This window comes from Neofelis nebulosa, chromosome 7, assembly GCF_028018385.1.
Source record: "Neofelis nebulosa isolate mNeoNeb1 chromosome 7, mNeoNeb1.pri, whole genome shotgun sequence".
NCBI classification, from domain to species: domain Eukaryota; kingdom Metazoa; phylum Chordata; class Mammalia; order Carnivora; family Felidae; genus Neofelis; species Neofelis nebulosa.
The window spans coordinates 89,150,377-89,170,500 of record NC_080788.1 but is presented as its reverse complement, the minus strand read 5'-3'; the positions used below and the strand labels follow the sequence as shown (position 1 = coordinate 89,170,500).

The following is a 20,124-nucleotide window of genomic DNA, read 5'->3' as shown; positions in this document are numbered from 1 at the left end:
AAGACCACCAAGTTATATGCTAAAGAATACTTACACTTCCTGTATATGTACTGTATCCAATAAAAAGGATTTCATTTTTACTTTTGATTTTAATTTTTTTTTTCAACGTTTATTTATTTATTTTTGGGACAGAGAGAGACAGAGCATGAACGGGGGAGGGACAGAGAGAGAGGGAGACACAGAATCGGAAACAGGCTCCAGGCTCCGAGCCATCAGCCCAGAGCCTGACGCGGGGCTCGAACTCACAGACCGCGAGATCGTGACCTGGCTGAAGTCGGACGCTTAACCGACTGCGCCACCCAGGCACCCCTACTTTTGATTTTAAAATAAGGATTCCCAGAAAGCTGCAAAAATAATACAGAGGGAAAAAATAATAATAATACAGAGAAGTCCTACACACCCTTTAGCCCATTTCCCCCAATCTTCCATAACTAGTGTGCAATATAATAACCAGGAAACTAACACTAATACAATGCAAGTATATAGTTCATGCCAACTTATCACATGTGTACATGTGTGTCATCACCACCACACTCAAGATACTGAACTATTCCATCACCAGAAAGGTCTCCCTCATGCTACCCTTTATAGTCTCATCCACACACCTTCCCTTACTATCTCTAACCCATGGCAAACCCCTAATCTGTTTTCCATTTCTATCATTTTGTCAGTTCGAAAATGTGATATATATGTAATTATACAGTAGCTGACCTTCAGAGATTGTCTTCATTCAACATAGTGCCCTTGAAATTTATCCAAATTGTTCATGCATCAACAGTTATTTCTAGTTTGATTCCACTGTAAACACAGAATACCGTATATAATTTCAATTATTTTCAATTTGTTTGTTTCATGGCCCAGGATATGATTTATCTTAGGAAATGTTCCTTTGGGGCTTGGAAAGCATGTATATTCTGCTGCTATTGGGTGGTGTATTCTATAAATGTAGATTAGATCCTATTGGTTAACAGTATTATTCAGTTCTTGTATATCCTTGCCAAATTGTCTAGTTGTTCTACCAACTGTAAAGAGAGATACTGAAGCCTTCAACTATAATGGTACATTTACGTTTCTTCTTTCAGTTCTATCACTTTTTACTTCACATATTTTGTAGCTCTCTTGCTTGCTATACAGAAATTTGCATTTGCTATGTCTTCTTGATGCTTTTTATCATTATGTGATGTTTTTCTGTCTCTGGTAATTTTCTTTGCTTTTAAGTTTACTTTATCTGATGATAATAATAACCATTCCTGCTGTCTTCTGATTAATATTTGCATAGTATTACCTTTTCCCATCCTTTTACTTTCAACCTATCTACTTATACTACTATATTTGAATGAGTTTTGTACTCAGCAAATAGTTGAGTCATGGTTTGTTTTTTAACTCATTCTACCAATTTGTCTTTTAACTGCTGATGTTAGACAATTTACAATCAATGTAATTAGTAATACGTTAGGGCTTAAGTCGTTTTTTTTGTTTCTATTTGCTCCCCATATCCCCTCTTCAAAGTATTTAACAGTACAAAAACAAATGATTCCTTAGAATTATAGAATCTTTTATATTTCTGCTTACTTGTCTTAAATCAAAAAAAATTTTTTTAATTCTTGCCAAGTTCTAACATGTTAAGGAAATATATGAAATTTACAAAGCATGCTTCATAGGACTACATTATAGAAAATATCAGATAACTACAGAATCTATATTCCTCAGAAATTCAGTTATTCCAGTTGCCATTTTTTAACATGAGTGTTTTTTAAACTAAAAAGATGACCCTCATGTCAGAATGATCATTTGTCTTCAAAGCAGCTACTATAAAATTATGCTCATGACATTTAAAAAATGCTTACAATGAATAAAAAGATAAGAAATCTCAGCAGACAGTAAAAGTATTAAAAAAATGAAAATTCTACAACTGAAAAATACAATATCTAAAATAAAACTTTTCCACAGGGCATTTGGATGGCTCAGTCGGTTAAGCCTCCAACATCAGCTCAGGTCATGATCTCACAGTTCATGAATTCGAGCCCCGCGTCAAGCTCTGTGCTGACAGCTCAGAGCCTGGAGCCGGCTTCGGATTCTGTGTCTCCCTCTCTCTCTGCCCCTCCCCCACTCATGCTCTCTCGCGCGCGCTCGCTCTCTCTCTCTCAGAAATAAACGTTAAAAAATTTTTTTAAATAAAATAAAATAAAGTAAAACTTTTCCTGGATAGGTTTAATATATATTAATAGCAAAATAAAAAAAAATAAATTTTTTTTAATTAAAAAATATTAATAGAATGGAGATGACAGAGAGAAGAGTCAGTAAACTTAAAGACAGATCAATAGAAATTATTCAACTTTCAAAAGAAGAGAAAAAAAACTGGAAACAAAATTAAAAGAGACTTAGGGATCTATGAGATAATACCAAAAGTCTAAAATTATAGGCTTCAGGCAATTTTTAAAGGACATGTAAAAAATTTTCTAATTTTATGAATGAACAATAACAAAGTCAATACTGAGTTCTAGTCTCAGCTATCTACCTAGGTACTTTAACCTAAGACTGCCAACTAATCTCTTGGAGGACTGCGTGCTCTTTCCATATAATAAGGGCAATGGTTTTATATGGATTAGTGGTTTTTAGATTTAGCTATTCCTCAGAACCTCCAAGGGAGTATTTTAGAAATATAGGCCTTACCTCCAAAGTTCATGTTCCAAAGGTCTGATCTGAAGGGGGACCCAGATATATCTGCATTTTCCCTGAAGTTTCTTAGGCTACTTCTGGAAGGTAAGCCAACTTTGAAAACCACTACACCAGATTTTACTTGGAGAGTTAGCGCATGTGCCAGGGATTCTTGGTATTAATAGCTTGTAAATTCTCAAAGGAAAGTTCTCTATACAGATGTAGAGATATGATAATCCACCAAAATCTTGCAATCAAGTTCTTAGAGAAAGGGGCTGTAGTTTATTATCTTTATTTTTATCATAGCAAAACTTTTTAGTGAATGTTAAAGTCAAGAAATAATCTTTGAAAGATGTTCTATGCCACTCCCCTAAAAGATTCTTTTTTTTTTGAGAGACAGAGTGTGCAAGCAGGGGAAAGAGGTAGAGGGAGAGAGAGAGGGAGAGAGAGAAAGAGAGAGAGAGAGAGAGAGAGAGAGAGAGAGAGTCTTAAGAAGGTTCCACACTCAGAGCAGAGCCTGACATGGGGCTTGATCCTACAACCCTGGGATCATGACCCGAGCCTAACTCAAGAATCAGACACCCAATCAACTGAGCCACTCAGGCTCCGTGGGAGCCACCATTTCTTAGAACATATACACACTACTACTACAGCAAGAGCTGATTCTTGGAATTAAAGTTATTTTACCATGATATTCTTACTCTCTCCAACTCCTCAGGAAGGAATCTGAAGTAGTATGTTTTTTTTTAATTTATACAAAGCAGGCATAGCTCACTTCACATAAGAGGTGTCCCTGAAACACTGCATAAATAAAAGTTTAGCAAACTAAAAAATTTTAAATACATTCGTTGGGAGAGTAAGAGCTATTAAAAGAATAGTAGTTATTGCCTTCCTTCAGGATATTCTGCTGTGACTCTTCCGGTAAATATATTTATTTTAGCAGTTAATCTAAGGTATACTGTTTAATGAAGAAAGACAATTACAAGAAGGTGAATAGTGTCATTGCACAGAAGTGATGAGGGAATTTTTCTATTTATGTTTATGAACATATACCAAAAAAAAAAAAAAAAATCCCTAAAATATATAAAACTAAATACCTGGAAAAGCATGCTAAGATGATGAGGGAGATTTTTTTCACTTTCCTAATTACACATTTCTTCATTGTTTGGACTTTCTAAAATAAACATGTATTACTTTTATGAGCAATAAAAATAATAAAGATATTCCATGAGAGGGTTGGGAGGGAAACAAAGCAGCTTTCTGTAACATGAACAATTACCCCTAATTATTATGGTTAGAAATTTGTTTTATTATTGTTTTCCAATATGTATCAGTTTTTCTTAAAACAGGACATACATGTACTCCTCTTTTCTTCCATTCTTCTGTGTTTCATATACTGCTTACCTTTGAAATATAAATAATTACACTCTCTCCATACCTGATGGAGGGATCATCATCCTACGATCCTGCTCCCATGGAGGTGAAAGGGACCCAGTGTCAGAAGGTGCTCTATGGGCATCAGTTAACCTATCACAGCTTGATTCTCCTCTTTCATTGGTATTCTGATGGTCCAGAGGATTCCCTGGGCCTCTTGAGCCTAATTAAAGAAAAAATTACAATTCTGTTTTATCTAAAAAAGTATTATAAGACCTATCATCAAATGAAATCCAGGCAGCTTTTAAAAAGTGAAAACAATCAGATTCCAACGAAGTTTCCCTAAGACATATTAGACTGTAATTCCATCCTACCAAAGCCTAGGACAAAGACTAGGACAATGAGGAAAAAATAATCTTGCCATGTGTATAAACAAATAATTGCCTATAAAAGTCATTTATAAATGTTACCACCATCATCATTTACATAGAAAATCAGTGGCTAAATTATAAATTATAAATACTAACTCTGAAAAATAAAAGTATGAAGTGAATTACAAAGTAAAGACCTCTATATCAGATGGAATAAAATAATTATGAGGTTTTTGTTGCTTACACTAATATGCCAATAGTCAAAAAGAGCATGATTCTTTTAACACAGTCATCTTAGAGGTTATATACCTATTTCAATAATTCTACAACTATTCAAAGTATTTTTAGAACAACTTTTAGAAATGTACTTGGATTAACTTAAGAGACACTCAAGAAATCGCATCTCAATGCTGAAACAGGATTCTACTTCTGTCCGAAAATGATTTTAACCAGTCTGATTACAAACTTTATACCCACCAGATAAATTTGGCTTTAAAGGGCTTTTAGCAATTTCTGAATATCAAATTCACCTTCAAAAAGAGCTCACAACTCTGAAGGCAAGTCTAAAACAAAAGTTTCAAAAACAACAGCACTGTTGGAATAAATACTTTGAACAAGGTAACACTCATTTGGGTAAGGAAATCTGGCATGCTTATATTTATAAAGAAAGACCATCATTATAAAGTTCCCTTCTTATGACCACAAAAAACACAGTACCTCAATTAATATCACATATTCAATTAAAATGGAAAAAACAAATACAAAAATTTTTTTAACATTAAATAACAAAATATGTTAGTACTTCATTTATCTGTCACTGAGGGGGGAATGCGGTCTTCTCAAAACTATATTGCCCAGAAAACAAAAGCTTTTTTCTTTTTAACCTTCTAAGGAATAGATTTTTTTTAAAAATTTAATAGAAATCTTTCTAAAATGTCTCCACAGTTCACCTTTAAGAGACTAAAACTAATTCAACTTTTCTTGGTAACTTGTACAAATCAATATAAGAATCTTTTTTAAAAAATACATAATAATCTTTAAAAAAAATTTTATCTGCTCTCTTTTGTACAGTCAGGAGGTAAACTGACTTTTATATTCTGAAAGTAAGTCAGCTATCTCTTTTCCTCATAGTTGTATATTCCCCAAATCTTTCTTTCCAGCTTGTTCATCCTTCTAATAAGGTCATTAGAAGAAAAAGGCTAGGAAAGCAGAAAATTAAACTGGAAAAAAAATGTGCATCAATTAGGCTGAGTTCATCTAGTGTGAAGCACAGATCTTTAAAGAAGACATTCAAAGACCTTCTCTTGATTGCTTCCTTTCAGAAGACCAAAATACAGGCCAACCAACCGACTACCAGGGAAAAAATTACAAACTTAAAAATGCTAAAGGTTAAAATTTTCATTCAGACTAAAAGTTACATGAAATTTACTCTAAAAAATTATTTTCCTTATGTTCCATCTGATTCAAACATATATCTCATTCAAACTTTCAAATTTAAAAAGATAATAAAAGGAAGGAAAAGGGCACTATTCACCCTTCTTCAGTGAGTCATAGTAACTTTTACTCCAAAGCAACTCTTTTAAGACCTACTAATAACTTACCTAAAACTTCTGTAGCTCTTCTAACAAACAGTAAAACACCCTTGCAAATAATCTAAACACATCATTTCTCAAAAGTAATAAAAAGGAGAGGAAAGTAATTTAAATAGGAGAGGAGAAATCAAAGGTAATTCTTACTTATTACATATATCCAATTGACTACAAGCAATCCTTGACTTATGTCATTCAACTTCTAGTGATTCACATTTGCAATTTAGCCAATTATACCTTTATTTCTAGGGAACTGTTTCTCAGATTGCTGGCTGCAAACCATCATGGTGCATGAAATTAGTCTTAATGAGCAACTTTTTTAAATGAAATGGAACAGAAATGAACACAAAATACCAGAAAGCGTCAAAAATTGTAAGGGTAATACTACTTCATGTAAATGGCTTCTATTACATTTATGTTGGCATGTAATGTGACATGATATAAAATATATTTCTTAATATAGGTCAAAAAAACAGGGGGAAAATGGATTTGAGGGCACACATGTGAATTTCAAAATTAGTCTCCTTCCTCAAATGCTCAAAGGAAAGGTCTCCCAGGGCTCCAAGTGTCAGTCTGCAACTCACTCTTTCCCTAGGAGTTTTCAGTTCAAAGCCAACACAAGCAAAAGTTCTCTCTGAAATATCCCCAGGCTGTGGGTCCAATCAGCAGTGGGACTGGGAAGTGGGAGGGACCAATGGGAAGTATACCAAACTGAGGATACAAAGACGTAAATAGGAAATGGGCAAAGGGAGAATATCCCATAACCCATAGAAATTTTATTTTCTCATTCTTTGAAGGGAATCCCAAAGAAAGAGCTCCAAAAATATTTAAAATAATGGCAGTTTCAAAAGAACAGGACAGCATCCCTGAGAGACTATTTTTGGTAAGTAGTATCCATTTGAGTATATGAGCTGTGAGAAGTTGGATTTAGTTTGGTGTTTTTATTTAGTCTCATTACTTTCTGTTCCTACCTCAGACTCAACATGCTAGATTCACTGATAAAAAGGGGGGAATTGGGGCGCCTGGGTGGCGCAGTCGGTTAAGCATCCGACTTCAGCCAGGTCACGATCTCGCGGTCCGTGGGTTCGAGCCCCGCGTCAGGCTCTGGGCTGATGGCTCGGAGCCTGGAGCCTGTTTCCGATTCTGTTTCTCCCTCTCTCTCTGCCCCTCCCCCGTTCATGCTCTGTCTCTCTCTGTCCCAAAAATAAATAAAAAACGTTGAAAAAAAAAAAAGGGGGGGGGGGGAATAGAGACACAATACTGATGAAGAATGTTATTAGCTCTTATACAACACAGATTTGGGGCTAAAAACCTAAGACTTTTGACTTGGGAATGAACAGCACTGTTTACCTTTTAATTTTGCCACAATTCAAGGGAAAATTTTAAAGCAACTTGACAAAGTGAGGTGAGAAATCAAAACAGGAAAACTCCAGGTACACAGGTAACGCCAGGATGAGCGCTGATGAAGTAAATGGAGAAAGACCAAGAGCTAATGCATAGGCTTGAAGTAGCTGCTAAAATTTGCAAAACCCCATACAGGGTAACAAAGCAATCTTGGGTCAGTTTCTCAAAGTATTAAACAAATCATTTCCGTCTCCCTTAAGGCTCCCATCAAAACTCTTCTTGAGAAGTACTCAAGATAGTACTTCTGTATTACTCCACTCTAAAAAGAAGGTTCTTTCTTTTACTTTCTGATTTTCTAAAATAAAAAGATCATGATAATGAAGTAAAAAAAGATTTTAGAAATTCTACATTTTAATAATGTTTTGTTAAAATACAATTTTATGCTAGGTTATATTGTTATCATATTTCATGTATTCTTTATAAAGTGTTGTATTATGTAGTATAATATATAGTTTTTAAGAAGTCAAATGATCTAAAAAGATTAAGGGCTTGACCAAAACATAACCTACTATACCTGTTTCTAAGAGAAAAATATATTAAAATTACATGTCATAGAGCTCCTTTTCCAAACAAAAATAACCCACAATAAGTGCAAGGAATGCCTGTATTTTCCAAAGATTTATTTTAAAGATCATTTTAAAGATAAGTTGAGATGAAAATATAAAGTAAGGAAGAAATCTAGAGTAATAAAGATGTTTAAACAATATACCTCTTCCTCCTCCCCCTGGAAGCAAAGGTGAGAGTCTGAGTGGACCCTCCAACAAAGTTGGAGGGGAGAGAAAAGCTCTCGTTTCAGATGAAGGTCGACCCAATGGTGAGGGACCATATGGGGAATGCTCTGGAATAATTAAAACAGCATATTTAAATTCATAGTTTCAGTTAGCTACACTATAGATTAGAATCCCATTTCAACAATTTCCATCAAGTCACCCTATTGTCAATTTAAGTTTAATCCACATCCTAAACACTTAGCATGCTCTGGGTTTTATTAATACGGTATAGAATTAAATATGGAACCCTGTGGTTTAAAGTCTGTCTACCAAGTGGACACTGTAGTCAAGAAAAATATTATTCTCTTGGTAATAATACACTTAAGTAACCATATAATATTAAGCAAAGGATACTGGTGATATTTTAGAACTATGAGAGGATTTGGGGGCCATGAAGTTTGTTTGGTTTTGCTTTTAATGGCAGTATGCTTCCAGACATTTCAGCTGATAAAAGTTGTAATATGGAAGGGCTCAGTTGAAATTAGGGCCAGATAGGCTAGGCCATGTTGAGCCATGAATTATTTGGGTGAAGCTCAGATTTTTCAAAATAGAAATGCAAAATCCTCTGAAGCATCAGAAACAACTTTTGATTCATTACCACTGAAAATTCAGTTTACATATACTTATTTATCAAATAAATCACTTTCTAAACCATATAACCAGGAGCCCTATCATTTTACAAACTTCACCACTCCCAAGTAATGATTATGCTTCCAAAGATCTAAAATCAACATCAGAAAGCGAACTTAAATACCACCAAAATAATACTTTTTAAATATGTTAAATTTTATTATGTAGCTTATATAACGGTCAAATGCAATTACAACAAACAATCAAAGCATTATTTAATCTTTACGAGACTTCTGCATTACGTTCAGTCAAGAATTCCTTCTGTATAATTGCCCCCCACTCCAACCTTTGTTACTATTTGAAATTAATAACCTGTTATTTTGTAATGTAAAAACAGATTTTCATTTTAATGAAATTAGACTCTCAAAAGTGATTTTTATAACTTTGAAATGGTTATTAAAATGGGATTCCACCTATATAAAGTTAGGTTTATTTTCCCTGCCTTAGATGCTTAATTCCAATTCAACCAAAAATTATTTTGAAAAATTTAAACTACTTGGAACAGTATGAGATCATAAAAGATGCTAACTCATTAATGAATAGACAAAAATATTAAATACATCTTCCAAAGACCTGGTCCTCTCTTGGAAGTAATTAAAGCAATCAAATCTCCGATTATTAATGTTTTCCCACCTTCTTAATTGATACTTTTAAGTAATTAAAAACATCTGTTTTAAATCTTGTTTTTATAATTCAAGCAAATCCCAATGAGTAGTGGATATATAAACAGTCACAATGTTATTCCCTTTAAGAACTCCTTACTCATTCTCCCAAGAAATATTGAGTACCTTACTACATGCCTTTCACTTTGCTTTTCAAAGAGCTCAATGTGCTAAATATACATCATCTTACAAAAGCCCACTAAGAAATAAAGGCAGCAATTATTTACATTATTCCCAGGGTAACAAAACTCAGAAACTTGGGAGATTATGATAGAACTCAGATTAGAATCCTGGCTCCAAAATCTAAAATATTTATAAAAAATAGTATTAATTTACACTAATATAAAAGATATGTGCAATATATACATATATATGTATTTTAAATGAGGGTTTAAAAAAAAAAAAAGACTACCTCTGCCAAATGCTGTATTTGGAACATCAAGTGCATAAGGATCTTTTTCTAAAAGTTCAAATTTAAACTCTGTTTCAGTTAATCTGCAAATAAAGAACAAACATCTCTAAGTTACTCATCTAAGAAAAGCACCCACATTTCAAGAAAAATGCCTCTTCCAAATACAAGGATCTCTTCACTATCTCAATATTTACACAGAAGAAACAAATCTTTTAAAATTATTCTGACCAGTAATAAATGGAATTGTTGAATCACTAAATCATACACCTGAAATATAACACTGTGTATTAACTACACTGTAATTAAAATTAAGAAAGAAAACAAAATAAATAAATAAATAAATATTCTGACCAAAACACCTTTCCATAACAGGTAACAGGGTTCTTTCTGCCTAGTGATAGTGACATTTTATTGAGGTTTGAAATCACTTTGTTTTGTTCTGTGTTCAAAACTAGACAACTAGACTTCAGTGAATACTATTACACAGAATCCAAATTTTAGAAATAGCAGGGCTTTCCAAGGTCAACCAGTTCTAATGTATCAGTTTACAAGTAAGGAAACTGAGCTAAAAGTTTACATGATTTATTCAAAATTAAAGTAACAGGATTAAAACACAGGGTTCCTACCTCTGCATCTCACCTGCTTTCCATTGTAATGTTACCCAAATGATTCTAATCACAACACAAAATAGGAATCCAGTGAACTCATCCTACTATTTTATTCCTAAACCTTTTATCTTAAAACTGTGACATTTTAAAAGAATCTTATTTCTAGTTCTTGATCATAAGATCTGACATAGAACATTTAATCATGCAGTTTTAATTTCAAAGGAGAAAAGACAAGCAAAAAGAATAATGGAATCATGGAATAATGTTAATGGTACATTCTGGCAAGAAATTAGAACACCTGGGAAGAGATGTTTGCTCCTAGAAAAGCATTTATTCTTCCTTTCCATCATACATTGTAAGCTTTTATTCTTTCATTTTATTATTGCATGGCAATGTCGCCCAATATAATAAAACCAGAGAATGAAAGAAATAATAAAAATGGATTCTACCCATATCTACTAAAAGATGCCAGTACTCTGAGAATTACCACATCAGAGATCTATCTTTTCTCTTTCCATCCCTTGTAATTGCCTTCTTCCTACTCTAGTTTAAAAAAAAAAAAAAAAAAAAAACTGGGGTGGCGGGGCGGTGCCTGGGTGGCTCAGTTCGTTAAGCCGCCAACTCCTGATTTCAGCTGAGGTCACGATCTCATAGTTGGTGAGATTGAGCACGGTGTTGGGCTCTGCACTGCTGCTTGGGATTCTTTCTTTCTCTCTCTTTCTCTCTCTCTCTCTCTCTCTCCCTCTCTCTCTCTCTCTGCCTGCCCCTGCTCACATGCGCTCTCTCTCTCTCAAATAAATACACATGAAAAAAAATTTTTTTAAGTTATGCTTTTTACAGAAGAACATGTAAACAATTTACTTCTCTTAAAGTAACCCAAGACAAATGTTTCAAACAAAAAATCTAGTACCTTATAATAAAACTAATAAATATTTCACCACTAGATATGTTGGATTCACTGCAAGTTTGTTTGTCCCTACAAAAATATTATATAATAAATAAAATACAACTAAAAATAAAGTAATAACTAAAGCTTAAAGTGTTCCCACTAAGATACTTACTTTTGTCTACTGTGAGCATTTTCTTTCCTTAAATCATTAAGATTTCTTTCAGCAGTCCGAGCTGCCAACTTAAGGAAAACAATACATTTTCATTTTTTTAAATACGTTTTTAAAATAACACTTATACCAATGTAAAATGGAAGATAAGCATTCACACATATCACAACACATTAGAATGCATTTCAGTAAACTCGATGTAAAAAATTTTTAACTTACAGAATTTTTTTTAAAGGAAATGAGTTTCCTATAACCAAAAGACATGAGTCTAAGGCTGGAGTTTGATCATGTACTTGCCAATAAATGCGGTTATCTAGATGTGAAGGCAAGAATTAGCACTATTTGGTGCTGTCAATATCCAAATAACATGACAGAAGCAACGTAAGAGGACCCAAGCTTAGGGTGATGGGAATGGAGACTCAGAATCATTATGCACAGGTACTCTGGCTATAAAAGCAGATAACCAACTCTGGAGAGAAATCACTATAATTCTGTGAAACCATAAAGATCTAAAACAGTTTCACAACATGCCTGTACAGGCCATTTTTTTAAATCGCTGAATATACCCAAAGCATGCAGTCTGTTTGTTAAGATCATATTCCCATTCCCATAAGCTTTTACACTGGTTTAGTAATACTTTTATTTAATAAAAGATTTGGGGTGCCTGGGTGGCTCAGTTGGTTAAGCATCTATCTGACTCTTGATTTCGGCTCTGGTCATGATCTCACAGTGTGTGAGATGCAACCCTGCATCGGGCTCTGTGCTGACATCACAACACCTACTCAGGATTCTCTCTCCCTCTCTCTCTGCCCCTCTCCCGCCCAGGCACAAGCACTCTCAAAAACAAGTAAATAAACTTAAAAAAAAAAATTAGAAAATCAGAGTATGTTTGCTATGGGAAAAAAACTTACACTTATAATAAACATTAAGAACATACAATATTCCTAAATAGTTTGTGGGCAAAGATTAAACTTGTATGGAATACTATATGTTTCCCAGTCATTCTGTAAACTCTCTAGTTAAACAGCAGCAGTGTATGCAGCATCAGACCTGGACAAACTAACACAATGCACTGGGGCAAACTTATCTATTATACAAAGGCAAATTAACTCAACCTAGAACCATAACTTTTTACAGGTTAAAAGAACTGTACTATCAAATGTATTCATTTAAAATTGTGAACTACACATTAGAATTGACTTTAACTGGCCAAAGAATAAAGTATGTTAAATACACACACACAAACAAAACAAAACAAAACAAAACCCTAGCTTAACCATATTTTAGCATTCATTATCAAAAAGATCCCAATGTAAATCATTTTCTAGTATATAATGATATAATCAATTTTGTACTAACAAAAACAATACTACACAATAACAATCTTAGTTAATAAAATATCAATTCATTCATTTAACAATGTGTTTTAACAACACAGAATCAAAACTACTTCTAAATGTTTTCTACACAGTACAGTATTACATATTTACTCTTAATTATAGGAGACAAAACAATACAAAGTTACTAAGTCAAAAAAAGTAAATCCTAGTATGATTATAGTGCTATCAATATTAAAGATAAATCTTCAAAAAATATATAAGAATAAACAGATGCTAAATGATTACAGGCTTTTAAAAAGTTTACACTTCAAAGGTTAGGTAAAACTATAATTTCAATGAATGACCACATTGTATTCAGATATTACTTAAAATATGCAAAAAAGCATTCTATTAAGTGCAGGTGTTAAGCCCCTATCTTAAGAAGCTTAAATCTGTGGTAAGGACAACTATTGTACTTGTCACAGAACACATAAAAACAAAGTATTATATGAGTTCAAAGGAAGAAAACATTAACTCTAATAGGATGGAGCAAAGAAATGCTCAAAGGAAAAAGTAACATCCAAAATTATAAAATTATTTATAACAGTAAAAAAGTGGAAACAAACTAAACATTTATCAAATGGGAGAGGTTTACATAAATTATAAAATATTCATAGAAAAATATCTATAATATATTAAGAAAGAACATAAAAACACTAATATATAGTATAATTTCATTTTTTAAAACATATACATGATTTATGTCTAAATATACTTAAAGTATAGAATAAACTAAAGTGATACTGCTGATTACTTCTTGGTACATCCTTTGTAAATAGTCTGAACTTTTTTTATTTAGTGAGTATACATTACTTTTATAAAATCTAAAAAAATCTTCATCTTAAGACATTAAGGGTATTTTTTGCATATTTTAACATAAAGTCTAGGTCATTTACTGAACAAGAAATTCAATGTATAATAACAGAGAAGCCACAGATTTAGAATCTAAAAAGTCAGAATTTTAATCTCTATTCTTCATTCTTTGATCATGTGACTTTGGGCTCTTTCCCCATCTGTAAAACTCAACTTATAATATCTATTTTATAGAGTTGTTGGGTGAATTCAATGAGTAATATACACAAAATGCCTTTAAGTACAGTGCCTAGAGCATTAAGAGATTAGCAAACATCAATTCCTCTCATCATGAAAAAATAATCTTTTTCTTTTTAATTTTATTTTTTATTTTTTTAAATTTACATCCAAATTAGCATATAGAGCAACAATGATTTCAGGAGTAGATTCCTTAGTGCCCCTTATCCATTTAGCCCATCCCCCCTCCCACAACCCCTCCAGTAACCCTCAGTTTGTTCTCCATATTTATGAGTCTCTTCTGTCATTAAAAAATAATCTTTATCTTAGTATTCTGACTGTGGTGGGGAATGATGAAAAAAACTAAATTCATCTCCAAGCCCAGTCTAATTCATTAACAAATCTTCACTTGAACCCTCAACACAAAATCTGAGAAACGGGAAAAGCTTTGACATTCAACATGTCTAATTTCTCAACCTATACAGGAATCTCCACTCCAAGAAACATCCACCACTAAGAAATATCTCCCAAGCTTCAGTGTAACAAGAGTCTAGTAAGAGTTAACATACACTGAGTGCTTACTACGTGTCAGGCACCTAACAGGCTTACATGAGTTATTTATTCATCACTATAACTCTATAAAATAGGTACTACTGATATGTCTACCTTATAGGTAAAGAAATAGGTAAAGAAACAATTGTTGTTGTTACAGGTGTTGGAACCAGGATAACAACCAAAACTGGGTAACTCCAGACCCCATGTGTTCACACATTGCACAAACTGTCTCTGCTTGAAGACTCCTAGAGACAAGTCCTCTGAAGGCCAGCTATTACAACAGTTCTACAAATTAGATGGATCATTCTCACAATTAGTCAAAAGCCACATCCTTATCATTTCCTCATAGAGTTCTTCTGGAGCACTGACATGCCACTTCTCATGATGATCTTTTTCTTGATGTGTATCAAGTAATTCAACACTGAGAATCAGATAACTGAATTGTAAAGCTTTTACAACTAGAAGAGGCTTTCGATATCACTTAGTTCAATCTGTTGTTTTACAGACAAGTAAACAGGCCCAGTAATTTTAAGTAAGTTGTCCACAAGTAAATTAGTGGCAATCCAATGCTCTCAAAACAACCCATAAACATTACATCACCTCCCCCAAAAGAGTATAAGCTCCTTGCAAAATAAAAGCAGAAAAGGAAAAATCAGATTTTGTGAATAACTGTTATAACCAAGTATTTAGTTCATAAAAAACATAATTTCACTACCAGCAAAATTAAAAGAAATTTATTTAACACTACCTTAATTTTTGGTGTGAAAGTGTATCTTTTAAACGGCTCATTTAAATTAGAAAAAAGAACAATCTGACAAAGAGAATTTAATACTTACCCAATTATCATGTGCTTTTTTCTCATGGGAGATAATCTGAAAAAGAAATTCATTAAAATACTACTGATTTTCTTAGGTAAAAAAATCTCACACTACCACTATGATTTAGTACACAATTCATAAACTCGAAAATAACTCAAGCATCTCTGAAAGTCAGTAACATTTTTAAAGCAATTTTCATATACACATGACTACTCTATCACATTTTTAAAACAAAAACTGAATGTAAAGACAATTTTTGTCTAGTATATTTTTGTTTTATGCAAAAATCAACTACAATGAGTTGCTGACTAAGAGATAATTAGTCCAAGTAAATACGAGACTCCAGTGCTGATATATGTTTATTTATTTACTTAATCCATATTCCCAAAGAAGCAGGAGACATGCCAATTTTAAACAATTTTAAAACGTGGCAATTTTAAACTCTTGGGCACCTTTGTGGCTGGGTCAGTGGAGCATTCGACTTTGGCTCAGGTCATGATCTCACAGTTTGCAAGTTTCAGCCCCACATTGGGCTCGCTTCTATTGGCCTGTGAGCGCAGAGCCCACCTCAGATCCTCTGTCCCCCTCTCTTTACCCCTCCCCTGCTTGTACTCTCCCCCAAAATAATTTTTTTTAAATAATAAATAAATAAGTAAATAAACAAACAAACAAGTATTTTATTTCAGAACACTTGGCTCCCTATAAATGTTCCACAGCCACACGCAAAACCTCAAGAGACGTGGTACAACTATCAAGTAACTATACTCTTGCATCAAAACAGAAATACCAATTCGAACAAATCAGAATTGTTTAATACACACACACACACACACACACACACACACACACACACACATACATACACACACACACACACATATACCTGCCCTTGATAAGAATGAATGGTTCTCTCCAATTCTTCTTCAAGATCTTTGGCTCGCTTTCTACAAGGAATAATCATTCTACTATTAACATGTACTAAGAAATGACAGAACACACTATGTCTACTGAAAATATTAATTAAAACACCTAGAGTGTTTTGTTTAATGTAAAAATAACTCCAGAACTCCACACTAATCACCTTTAAGACGTTCTAAAGTAGTATATTTTTTCCTAATATAATTTTAATATTAATTATGCTTTAAGAGTACTACTACTTGGGTTTACCTAAAACCAAAGGTTATGCCAAGATTTATATGGTATATTGGTTTGTTTTTATTACTAAGAAGCATGCACTTGGAAGAATTATTCAGATGTCTGTAATCTTAACAGAACTCTAGGAAATTAAAAGTCTCTGTGAAATAAAATGTTACCTACTACCTTTATACAACTAATAAGATAATTCCTTCTTTTGGACAAAATCCAAGTTTACTCTTCCTAATGTAAAATTAAATATCACAACTATTTGGGATACTGCTAAAACTTGCCCCTTATTTTCTCTAGGTTTTCTATGATTTCCACGGAACTAATGACAAATGAACAAGGGAAAAACTAGACTTATCAATACTTCAGAAGTGGCTCACTCTTCTCTTTGAAGCATACTTCTCAAATTCATTAATATTGTATATATTCTTCCCCATTAGAACCAAAGAGGAAAGACCTTGAAATTAATGGATATTCATAAATTTCTTGATATTAACATAAAATAGGATTTCCCTATTTTAATGCGAGAGATTTAAAATCATGTACACTGAAAGGGAAATATTTCTCCTTTTTATATTTTCTGTATAATTGCAGAATAAATCAAGATATACAAATGAAAAATAATGACAAATATCTTGGGTTTATTTGGGGGAGCTACCTTATTATTTTTTCTAGTATTAGGTTTTTGGATACCCTCCCCACCTGAAAAAGAAAAGAGTAAAAAATATTCAATACCTATAGGTCTCCAGCTCTTCAGCTGCATGACTGATCTTTTCATCTGCTTTGGAAAGTTTCTCCTCTTTCTCTAATCGGTAATTTTCCTCTACTGTTAATTTCCTTGAAACAAAAAGTGTTTTGTTTTGTTTTTTACTGTATGTCATAAGATAATCAATTATATATTTTTAATAATATCACAACTGGTGCTTCTCATAAAACAATTTGCATAAGACCACTAAAAACATCACATGCAAGAAAAAAAAGTAGCTGCATAAATATTCCTGGTGTGGAAATTAATATTACAAACTCAAATTATAAACCACCTTGTCTAATATAGTACTATTAACACAAAAGATTCAAGAGTTTTCTATAAGACTTTTATAATGAAAATAAGATCAAAAGTAAATATTAGTAAAAACTATCATGACTATATATTATTTATCAAGCCTTCTTGTATAAAGCTGTGTGACATTTATTAGACAAGAAGTCACCAAGTAATAAACTGAATTTCAATAATTTTTAAATTGGTTGTTAAGTTGTTAACACGGTGATTAAGCTTCTAAGACAGTTTACACGCATTTAAAAAAAAAATTATAATGAACCCAAAGTAAATAAAAGTAGTACTAGTAGTCCTATCTACTACTTTTAGTTCTTTTAATAAAAACAGCTAACTTACTGAGCCATTAGCATGTGCCAGAAATTGTTCTTAGACTTTTACATGTATTATTACCCTATGTAATTATCACAACAGCTCTATAAGAAGGGAAAGGAAACACAGAAAAACTAAATAAGTGAACCTAGGCATAGAGCTAGCAAGTAGTGACTCCATTATACTCTATTACCCCTGTGTTTCACATGGTATCATCAGTAACACTGGTCCCTCAAGAAATACTGAACACCACAGGAAAACACATATGGAGTCCTAAATGTGAATGTCTCCCCTTCTTCACGAACTTTGGGGAAGAACATGACAAACTATTGAAGAAATCCTACAGGGTAGCAGTAAATGTTTTATATTCCATAAACTACATTACCAATTGCTAAGAAATTACTCCCTAGGTCAATCATTTCATAGGGTTAGAAGAAAATAAGTCATCTCCTCAGAAAAAGCATCAAAGTATGATGGGCTTGGACATGGAAGGAAGTGTGTTTTTACAAACCCTAGATTAAAAAAATGGCCAGAATTGTCTGCCGTAGAGAGGTAAAGTCTATGAACCTCCCCTTGAATTTGGATAGATTCATTAATGATGAAAATGGCATTATAAAAGAAGCCTGATGATATGATCAAAAAATAATCACATCTTACTTCACATATCTAAAGCAACATATCAAACTTGTATGCTATCCTATTTCACTTCTCTCCAATATTTGAGTGATGAAATGTTTTAATTTAAATGTAAGAATGGAATACGCAGTATTTTGGGAAATTGAAGATATTTCACATTAATGAATTGATGAAATCACAATGTGAACAACACATACAGGGACAGGATTCTATTCAGTGTCCCATCCTTGCTCTTGAATATCTACAGAGAACACCTTTTTTTTTTGAAATTTTATTTTTTTAAATTTTTTTTTTAACGTTTATTTATTTTTGAGACAGAGAGAGGCAGAGCATGAACGGGGGAGGGGCAGAGAGAGAGGGAGACACAGAACCGGAAGCAGGCTCCAGGCTCTGGGCCATCAGCCCAGAGCCCGACGCGGGGCTCGAACTCACTGACCGCGAGATCGTGACCTGAGCTGAAGTCGGACGCTTAACCGACTGAGCCACCCAGGTGCCCCTTTTTTGAAATTTTAAATATTCCTCATCAGAATTCTATCATCAACCATGTATTTTTATTTTGTTCAAAATGTATACTTAGAAGTATTCTTTTCACCTCAAAATAATCCCATTTGTATCCAAATTTTACTTATAATATCTTTCATCCTAACCTAAAAAGGGTGCATGCCTAAGTTTACTGAAAGAAGCCATGAGTCATCCACTCTATAGCTCTTCCATTTAGTCAAGTTTATTTTTCTTTCATATCCTGGGCAGTCCCAACTGGCCCAGAAGTTCATGATGAACAGCAAGTTTTTGATTTTTAATGGATTCCAAAGAATAATTAAGTATACAGGCTGGCAATGACAGAGCTTAACAAATCCCCCATCATCCTGATGGCAATGGAATGTTGGTATTTTCTACCAGTTTCCAAATATATAAAACAGAATCTCATTCCCACTACTTATGTTCTATAAAGTCATTCCAAATCCTAAATTAGCAAATGCTGAACCATTGCTCTTAAAGGAAACAGAGTTAGGTTTCTGGGTGCTCTGTTCACAGCATTTTCATCAACCCACCAACATGTAACCCTGTGTTCTGTTTTTCAGTTTAAAGATACCTTATTTAACATATATTGTTGGTTCATTACTAATGAACTCACAGCCAACAGCATTATAACTCAGGCTGAACATAGTTTCTCTGACACAGGTGCTGTCTCTATAAGACACACCACAGTCTTCTTGCACTTAGGAACACTAAACAGCATTTTAGCATGATACCTGGGGATCATTTTAAAACAGCTAAATAAAAAAAATAATAATAAATAAAATAATAAAATAAAATAGATAAATCACCAACAAAAAGCACAAAAATGTGGCATTACATATAGTGCAGAAAAGGACACTTGTTTACAAAATGAGAGCTGAAATAAGAAGGAAGACTGGGAACATACACACTGGGAAATTCAAATTTCTTGCTATTCTGTGCATGTCTGAGAATGACCACTAAAGCTCCTGAGTACTGGTTTTAGGATAAAAATAAGTTTTCATTGGTTCACGTCATGATCTCATGGCTCATGAGTTTGAGCCCCACGTCAGGCTATTTGTTGTCTGCTTATAGCCTAGAGCCTGCTTCAGATTCTGTGTCTCTCTCGCTCTCTCTCTCTGCCCCTCCTCTGCTCACACTCTC

At 33.3% G+C, this 20,124-nt stretch overlaps 1 protein-coding gene across 14 annotated transcripts in view; it reads right to left on the bottom strand.

Moving 5' to 3' along the window:
- The window catches only part of MIA2 (MIA SH3 domain ER export factor 2), a 109,691-nt gene that overhangs the window by 16,159 nt on the left and 73,408 nt on the right, over positions 1-20,124 (bottom strand). For 9 of the 14 annotated variants that reach the window (XM_058738899.1, XM_058738900.1, XM_058738901.1 and 6 more), the window contains 7 exons: positions 17,196-17,297; positions 16,201-16,261; positions 15,336-15,371; positions 11,540-11,607; positions 9,871-9,953; positions 8,106-8,234; positions 4,097-4,255 (listed from right to left, as the gene is read on the bottom strand). In XM_058738899.1, coding sequence (XP_058594882.1) covers positions 4,097-4,255; positions 8,106-8,234; positions 9,871-9,953; positions 11,540-11,607; positions 15,336-15,371; positions 16,201-16,261; positions 17,196-17,297 — 638 coding nt within the window. The remainder of the gene's footprint in view (positions 1-4,096; positions 4,256-8,105; positions 8,235-9,870; positions 9,954-11,539; positions 11,608-15,335; positions 15,372-16,200; positions 16,262-17,195; positions 17,298-20,124) is intronic. The other 5 variants (XM_058738902.1, XM_058738903.1, XM_058738913.1 and 2 more) reach the window with 1 other exon arrangement.